Raw genomic sequence first — 10013 nt, 5'->3', positions numbered from 1 at the left:
GGTGAAATGGCGGTAAAATTATGTGCTTATCACAGACCCAATAAGAAGGACCACGGATGAATACAAAAAATTATAATAATGAATAATGACAATAACAGTGATGTTAGGTACATGGACCGAACATAATAACGATACATCCCAAGACTATTTATAAAGAAAAATAGATGATTCTGCGGTACATATGTTGGTTAATATGAAAATGATAAGAACCAGTTTACCGGCACCGGCTAATGGACCGTTTAAGTTCTATAGCCTTGACGTGCCATGGTATGCAGTTAGTAGGTTGTAACTTGTTTATATTATATATATATATATGTGTGTGTGTATATAGACATTATAATACTACATGGAAATCAGTAATCTGTGTTTTCTTATTTCACGTATTTAGGAATACAAGATTATGTAATAGGTACTTTGACTTAACATTTTATAATATTTTTCTCTTCCTTCAATTTTATTGATTACGCAACAAATATAAATTAAAATAATATAATAATTATTAATATACAATATAGACTGTAGATAATACCAATTAATTTTTATTACTTTTATAAAATAAAATATTTCACTTAGACTTCTTTGTTTAAACTGATTGAAACCTTACATAGTTGAATAGTTATCATTTGACACTCACTTTTATTCCTAATCAGTTAACTTCAATGTTTATTTTTTTTTAATATTTTTATTTATTATAGCCTACAGGTATTTTTTAAACCAACAGTTAGTTAAAAACGTTATATTTATAATAATTAAATAAACTTGCCAACAAAAATAGTGATAATAATTAACTATGAAGAGATTATCTGCCAAATTAGTATTCATGGGCTCTCAGGGTAAGTTAATTTATAAAAATAAACTGGAACCAATTCGGTATTACATTTGTACTTGATGTATACTAAAAAATTAAATAAATAGGTAACAATAATTATTGAACAGTAAACATTGTTATATTATTAAAATATTTTTTATATATTAGGTATAATATCATCTATTAATTTACATATGATATGATTTGCAGTTGTTTATTTTAAATTATGAAAACAATGTAGAATATTATTATTTCGATGAATGTACTGTGAAGACACCTAAGAATAAAGTTAATTTATAAATTTTACCTAAACCAAAAATAAACGATCCATTTCAGTTTGAAAAATGTTTGAAATTTAAGTAGTTATAAATAATATACTTTTGCTAATATTTTATTGTAAATATGGGTGATAGTTCTATCTAAAATAACTTCTTTGAAGTATATTTATAATAATTTACTTAAAACTATATCTAAAACAAATCTGTTAAATATCAAATTTCATCAAATACACAACATATAAATCCTTTCCATAGATTAAAATTAAAATATGTTTTAGGTTTCACTATATGATATTCATCATATATTAATATATATATATATATTTAAATATTATTCTTGCATATTAAAAATTATTTTATTTGCTGATTATGCCAAAGTACAAATTGTAAATATTATTTTATTAAATAATAAAATAAATCAATAAACATGTAGTATATAAAGTTTGGTTTTATTTTATTTAGTGTTTAATAGTTACAATTAAGAACCTATTAAATCATTTGGTTTAAGTGTATTTGCTTAAATTTAGTACTCAGTGTAAACTAACAATTACTTTAAAATTATCTGTTAATTTTATTCTAAATAAATATCAAGTTTTTAAAACTTTGGTAACAAATTTTATTTTGATCCAAAAGATTTTATTTAAATTTACAAAAAAAAAACAAGTGCCTATATTGATGTACATTAGAACTTAATAAATATTTTAAATGTTTTAGGAGTAGGTAAATCAAGTATAATCACAAGATACATAAAAGGTGATTTCCAAAAAGAATGTGAAGCAACTATTGGTGCTTCATTTATGTATGCTAAAGTTACATTACGAGACTATCAAATTACTTTGAAAGTAATTTTGTTTTATATTTAATTACATAATTTAAATAAAAAATAATACTATTAATATTATTTGTAATAATTTTTGATTAAAAGCTAATAAAAAAAAAAAATATTAATTTTATTATATGTTGTATATTTTATAAGGTTTGGGATACAGCTGGACAAGAACGGTTTCGTAGTTTAGTTCCAATGTATTACAGAAATTCAGACGCAGTCGCTATTGTTTTTGATGTATCAGACCGAGACTCGTTCAATCAAGTTAAAAATTGGATTAATGGTATTTAAACAATTTTAAACTATCTAAAATTAGTAAAGTGGCGTTAACTTATCATTTGTTATTATTTTAATATGTATTCATTAATATAATATAATAATATATTTTATTAACTTAGTATTTATTTTAATTTCAGAAGTAAGAAAAAATACCGACACACCTGTAGTTTATTATGTTGTTGGGAACAAAACTGATCTATTAGATTCACGGACAATAATGTATGAAGAAGCTGAAGAATTCGCTAATTCAGTAAATGCTCATTACTGGGAAACTAGTGTTTACTCAAATACAGGTGAGATTTAATCAAGATTCTAGATTAAATTACTACATAAAATATTCTTTACTATAATTTTTTTAATATACAAATCTTCCAGAAATAATGATTAATGTTTGAATTATGAAATATAACAAAATAATTAACAACGTTATTTATTGTTTAAATAAGTAATTTTATCCAAATTTAAACTTAAAATGTCTGTTAACAATAATTGTCTTTATATATATTTAGATTTTATGGTGTCAGTATGAATGACATAAAAAATATTGTATTCAATTTTTAAAACTTAAATATAAAAAGTTTTTATGAATTTCTAACTACAATATAGGTTGCAATTTTTTATAATTTTAATAAGTTTCATAATATAAAATAAAATTGTGCTTATGTATTTTTAATATTTTATATATTATAAATTTTTATACTAACAACTTATATGAGATATTGTACTAAATTATCAAGAATTTTGACCCAACAAATAATTTTTTATCCACAATTATAAAAAAAAATTGAAAATGTATCATGCCTATTAATAGATCAAGAAGAATTAAAATTAAAAATAATTTTATCATACATTAAGAATAATAAATATAATTATTTTGTAAAAATTGCAAACATCATTAGTTACTCATTCTTAAGTTATATAAAAAAAAAATTGATTATGTTAAAAATTAAAGTTTTATTGGGATCTTTTAATTTTATTCACTTAAAATTACAAACTTGTAAAACCAATTTTTTTATCCAAAACCACTCTCAAAGGCTAAAAATCAAAGTATCTTATTGATTATAGAATAAATTACTTTATTCTTAGACCAATCTAACATAGTTCTGCTGAACACATACAGTGAAACCTGACTTAATATACACCTCTCTTAACTGACAAAATGACCCGGTCTCGTCAAAAAGATAGGCATCCCAATGTGTTTTGACCTGTATTACGGACACAGACACTAATATTTTACCCCAATGATTTCATAACGGACAAAATCCTAGTTCAAATTTAAATGTAAATTCATATAATGTATATACAAACTACGAAACAGCTTCAATACAGAGTGCAATTAAGTACACGTGAAAACACAGATTACAACCGATTGCATTATCGCAGATTTTGGTAATGTTAATTGCAAGTACCTATTGAATTTATGAAGTTGAGATACAATTAAATAGAAATAAATCCAGAAATAAATTGTAATTATACGTTTAAAAGATAACCATAAGTAATATTTTAATGTTTTTATTCAGTTTCTATCGATTCGCAGTTAGAGTTTACATATTTTTCTTAACAATGGCACTTACCGTACTGCGTATATCTTTTGATTTAAAAAAAAAAAGTGAATATTATTCATTGTAAAGAGTCTAGCGGTTTGTCTATTCGTAAACATGCTGATAAATATTAAAATTAATTTTATAACGTGTATGTACAATATAATAAGATTATAATAATATGTACAATATTAATATAATATGTGTACAACATTTTCATTTTTCCCTCTAATTTTACTTATAAAACACTAAAACCTGTCTAAAATGGACAATTATTGAGGTCCCATGACTGTTCATTACATACAGGTTTCACTGTATTTGCTATATTGCACACTAGCTACTAGCATATGGGTCAAAAAAATAAAAATAGTTTGCTAATATCTTTGTAATATTGATTTAACATTATTTTTCTTTAACTCAACAACCTTAAAATGTAATAACTGATAAAATGAGTTTAATTTAAAAAATAAATACTTTAATAAAGTAAAGAAATTATAAAGGAGATGATAGAGTTCAAATAAAATGTTTGATTATTATTTAAACCATGGCCTATAATATTTTTATTTATTTTTCAGGTATTCAAGACTTATTCACAAAAATTGGTCGTAACCTTATAGAAATAGTAGAAAGTTCTAAACCACCTGTGAATTTAAAACTTGAAATTGATCCAGAGGAAGTTTCTAACAATGATAGGATAAATAATTCTAAGATACAATGTTGTACTAATTAATAATATAATTTAATTTGTTAAACAATCTCCTTTCACATAATCAAATATTTGAAATTAGACAGTGTACAGGACTTTATGCAATGCATATAATATGCATTATGTATTTAACATTAACCTGAGTAATTATTAGAACACTAAAAGTAAAAAAGAAATTCATACTTTTTGAAATAATCAGCTATTGCCATCAACACTCTTTATTTATTTATTATATTATCGTTTATTATTGCGTAACTAAGTACTACTCACTAGGTTTTAATATTTATTTATTGTTTTTGTTAAATATAAAGACATTTTAAATTGAAAACAAATATATTCATTGTTTTTTAAGTATTAAGTTTATAATCATTAATTTGTTGTCATTATAAATCATGTTAATATCATTTACTCATTTGTATATGTTTAAGTCATTAAAAAAACAAGTTTTTATGAATAAGTATGCATACATTTTTTCTATGCATACAAAAGTTTAAAAATAGCTGACAAATCTATATCTCATATTCAAATTTTTGTATAATTATTGCTTTTATTAATTTGTAATATATTTATATTAATTTAACTATAATGTATTGATTCTTTTTCTAATGACATTTTTTTGATAAATACTTAAATCTATTTTGTATAACTATATGCAATTATATAGATTTAAAATCTCCAATAAATGCTGTATAATATTTTGAAAGAATTAGTTATTGATTAATACATTTTTAAGCATAGTGAAAAACTTCTAAAAAGTGGAATGTAATGAATTCCTAATAAGCAGATATTGACTCTTGCACAATAAAATCATTCTTCTAAAAATATTTTATATAATAATTACAATAACTTGTAATTAGTTTCAAATTTATAATAATTATTTAATACACTAATAAAAACTATTCAACATTTAACGTATTAAATAATTTTTCCACTCTTCGAAAATATGGTCTCTCATAAAATTTTACTTTAGGTAAAGTCTAAAAGTCTTATTTAGAAGTTGAGCATAATATAATAACAAATAACTACCTTATAATCATGCTATGCTAATAATAGTTCATATAATTGCATGTGATACCGATAACTGATAAGGGTACCTATCGAACGTTTGACAAACATTATTAAAAAAGAGGATGTCATTGTTATAATGTTATCGCTCATTCGTATTCTGAATTCTCTCTCCGGACTCGGTCCACGGTCCACGCATAATACTAGTGTAACAATAAATAAAACGCTTTCATGCAAAATAATTTTTTTAATGTGTTTTTAGTTAGGTATCTTAAAAGTAAAATTACACTTACAAAAGTTAAAAAGAATAATATTTTTGAGAGAATAACACTATTAACACACCGTTTAATCTAAATATTATCTCAAAATAATTTAATATCCATTTAAATTTATAATTTAATTTGAATTTTAAAGTCACATAATAACAAGAAATGAAACTGTTATGTCAAACTCAAAAAAAGCATTTTCTATATTTTTTTAATAGCTAGTTGATTTTACTCAAAAATCATATCAAAACGATTTTACATATATTCGTTTTATCTATATTGGACATGCTACGCCCACGAATGATAAACCAAACAATTATTACGTTGACATCCTCTTAAATCAAACATTCATGATATATATCTCTGAATTCTAACGAATGATGGTATCTGTCCTCATCGTCTACGACAGTGGTTTCCAATTGGTGGTCCACGGACCCCTAAGGGTCCTCGTGTTGATGTTAGGGGGGGTCCGTGGACCGTGGTTGTGTAGATATATCTTTAATCGTGTGTTGTACTGAAGTGATATTTTTATTTTATTTTAGTAGAATAATTAAATTCGTTGTGGTTTGAAATTCTAGGTATTTTGAAAAGTTTTGAACTATCTCTATTGAACTCGATTATCGCGAAAAAGGTCGACAATAAATGTATATAATTTTCATAATTAAACAAAATAGAAAAATAAGTACTTAAAATATTTAGAAATAAGGGGTCCCCGGACCAATTTAAGTTTTAGGTAGGGGTCCGTGACATACTAAATGGGAACCATTTGTTTACGATATAGGTATGAACAAAAATTATAGCTTAAATTTGGCCTAAGTTAAGAAAGTCAATCACCATAACGATCTCTAAATTCTAATAAAATAAATAGGAAACCAAATTTTTTTTCTCGTCAATAAACTTATGTACCTAAACTCGTTATATAATATACATAGGTACCTATTACACACTTACAGTGTTCCACTATTTTCCAATACCTATTTCAGATTTTTGAATCGTTGAATTTATTTGAATCTTTGTATTAAAATAGTATGGTAGTATAGAATGACACGTTTATTAGATTTTTAACTAATGTGATTTCAAATAGGTAGTAAATACTCATCATTTTATTTGAACAATTAAAATATCTAAAAATACCTATGCTTAAGCCTAAGTAGGTACAAAGGAAAATGAGTTGATTAAATTTTTTATATTTTATATAACTTACTAGTCTTGGTACAAAGGGCTTTCCGTTTTTTAAATTATATATACAAATGACAATTATTAACAATGTTAAATGCAGGGCCGTATTAGCGCTTAATAGCGCATAGGCACTATAGGTACTGTGCCTAAAGCCTACGAACATTTTTGGGACCCATACAAAAATAAAATGTTTGGCAATTTTTTTTTTCTTACAATTATCTTGTTTAATACTTAAATACGAGGGATAAAGAAATATTCAAATTGGTGTAAAATAAGTTTTTTTTTATGGTTTTAACAATTTAATTTTCTATACATTTGTATACTAAGTAAAATTATCATCATATAAAAGTTTAGATTTGATTTTTTTTTTTTGTTTTAAACGGATTAACATCGAAATTCAAGTAATTCAACACTCCCTCTCCTAAACAGAAGAATTTATACCCATTTAAATACTGGATACCGTATAAGCACTGTGCCTAGGGCCAAAGCTGCAACTGAAAAAAATTTCGGAGGGGGGTCAACATTTTTTTTAAATATAAATACTGAAAATGTATAGTCAGTTAACTTTATTCATCACTATTTTATTTTTAAAAAAATCTTGAGGGGTTCGGACCCCTGGACCCTCCTCCAGCTACGGCTTTGCCCAGGGCCTACGATTGTATTAATCCGGGCCTGGTTAAATACAGATTGTCGCTATATTTTTAGATATGTTAAATAAGTCTTACATCGATAAATCGATAAATGTAATGATTATTTTTAATTATGTAAATCGTAATAAAATAACGAATAATGTATTTAGTTGGTACGGGGCTTTTTTTTCTAGATTAGTTTATTGTTTACCCCAGTACCTTTTTATATTGTATCATTTTCATTTAATATCTGATGCATTTATTCTATATTTTTTTTTCAAATGAAAACTAGGTTGGTACCTATCTTTTTTACTGTAAACTGATAATCAGTTAATATTTTTGAGTGTTCGTGACAATGGTGAATTGACGAGTACCTACCAAATTCAAAATTCGAACGAGTAAGTACCTAGTTGGCTAGCTTATAAGTATTATTAATCTTTATTTAGGTATGTTACGTGAGGATAATATAATCCGTAAGGCGTTAATAAATAGTTTTATATAATATAAAATAGAAATAATATTTATGTAATCTTTTAAGTCTTAATTAGGTCTGATTTTTTTTAACGGAGTTTTTATAATTACGCCGTCTGTACACTTAAGACTTAAAAAGATTATGTACCAAACGTCTTTAATTTTCCCTGCAATAGCATGATAAAAACACACGGTAGTAGTGGTAAACGTTATCCTGAAATACCTAGTTATAATTTGGTGATAAATAATATTGAATTCTTATAACTGTTTTAAAAGGGTACATTTGGGTACTTTGCTGATTATTGATTAACATTTTTTTAAATAATATTAATACAATATTGACAATTGTTATCAAGTACAAAGTGCGCAGGCCTGTATGTATGCTGTGTAGATTACAATATGCGCACACCAGTTATTGTGGGTATACTTGTATTAGTTGTAATTGTTTACTAGCTTACTAATTTACTCGTTCATCTAATCGGGATAACTGCCGATGGCGAACAATATATTAATGACCGAAAGGTGATATCCATTAATTATTAGTAATTAGTAATACCTATTTAATTTAATTCTAATTTCAACACCGTGTTCGTGGTGTTTCTTTTTTCTGTGACGTTGCGTATTCATTAGCGTTAGATCAAAATCATCAAACTATCGTTGTTCGTTAAACCAGGCTGTAGTTCTGTACGTAGGTACGTACTACGTTTTAACGTAATATAATATTTTAATTAGTGTTCAGACTCTGCGTTTTTATGGTGTGTGTTGAATAATCTAAGTAAAATATAAATTTATTTTGCAATTTAATGATATTAAATAAAAAGTTTGACATTGTATAATGTATATTATGTTATATTTTACGATAAAAGGCGTAGGTACCTATGATATGTTTATATTCGACCTATCCAAGCATTTTTAACAATTATTTTTATTATTTTAGGATTTAGTGCAATAAATACAATGCATCATCATAATCTATTAGGTATAAGAATACATATAATATAGGTACCTACATTAAAAAAAAAAAATAATAAACCTTTATTTTATCATACATTTTATTTATAAATAATGATTATTATGAAATAAATAAAGTAGCTGCATATTTTGAACATTGTTAGTACAATAATACTTACCAAATAAAATGTAATATATATATATATATATTATATATAGATCTTAATTGTTATAAAATATACATTTTTATTTCAATTAATTCGTATACCTATGATCAATCATTCTTTTTTTCAAGACAACCTAATCTTTATTAAAGTTATTTTTACATACTTATAACGTGTTAATTTTAATTTTTATAATTATCTATTGCTTTAAAGTTTTTTTTTAACTTGTGATTTTTTCAGATGGTGAGGATATTGTTAATACAATAAAAATAGTTACTTTTGATAGTTTATACTAATCATCTATTTAAACTTATTTTTTAAATTTTCTAAGAATTTAAAAATATTAGGATGCGATTTATGGAATAATTCAACAATTGAAGTGAGTGTGAAAGGATTCGTGATTATTAATGGTTTTAGTTAAATTTGTATTTTTTTAACAATTATTTTTTTATTGAGGAAACTATTTATAAAATATTTAACAATAAGTGTAAGTGTTGGTGGTATTTAGTGGATTTAGTATATTTTTTTAATGAAGAGACCTATTCCAATAATGGTATTTTGGCATGGGTGTGTTGGTTTTTAGTTAGTTAATAGGTACCGATACTACTTACGTTTTAAACGTGTCTCAGAATCATAAGGAATGTAAGGGGTAGCTATAATTCCTTCACGAGTGGATTGCGGTGACTGCTTTGGAGACGACCATTGAATCTTTTATAAAGATTATTGGCAACTTTGGAGACAAGAACCAAGAAGGATAGCGAGATCAGTATGAAGTGTGTGATTGGAGACATAAACACATATAGTATATGGAGCTATCGTGATTTGTTGGAAGCACTTGTAGTGAAAATTTTTAATACCTGCAATTTATTTTAAAGGGTTTGGTAATGTTAAAAAATAAAAATATATTTAA

General features: G+C 24.6%; 1 protein-coding gene across 1 annotated transcript; it reads left to right on the top strand.

Moving 5' to 3' along the window:
* The first annotated feature begins 561 nt into the window (after positions 1-561).
* On the top strand, positions 562-4730 carry LOC113561330 (ras-related protein RABF2a-like). The gene is made up of 5 exons (XM_026967674.1): positions 562-833; positions 1801-1928; positions 2063-2195; positions 2329-2484; positions 4308-4730. The coding sequence occupies exons 1-5, from the start codon at positions 791-793 to the stop codon at positions 4460-4462; spliced, it is 615 nt and encodes a 204-aa protein (XP_026823475.1). The 5' UTR covers positions 562-790; the 3' UTR covers positions 4463-4730.
* Positions 4731-10013: the final 5283 nt, after the last annotated feature.

The sequence above is a fragment of the Rhopalosiphum maidis genome, chromosome 4 (genome assembly GCF_003676215.2).
Source record: "Rhopalosiphum maidis isolate BTI-1 chromosome 4, ASM367621v3, whole genome shotgun sequence".
NCBI lineage: Eukaryota > Metazoa > Arthropoda > Insecta > Hemiptera > Aphididae > Rhopalosiphum > Rhopalosiphum maidis.
Note: the sequence above shows the minus strand (reverse complement) of the source record. Positions and strands in the feature narration are given on the sequence as shown.

What these genes read in the sequence shown, in the direction of transcription:
- LOC113561330 (XM_026967674.1), top strand. Translation starts at nt 791, where the DNA reads ATGAAGAGATTATCTGCCAAATTAGTATTCATGGGCTCTCAGG. An exon ending in ACTATCAAATTACTTTGAAA is followed by an intron (nt 1,929 to 2,062) that starts GTAATTTTGTTT and finishes ATATTTTATAAG; the next exon opens with GTTTGGGATACAGCTGGACA. An exon ending in AGTTAAAAATTGGATTAATG is followed by an intron (nt 2,196 to 2,328) that starts GTATTTAAACAA and finishes TTTTAATTTCAG; the next exon opens with AAGTAAGAAAAAATACCGAC.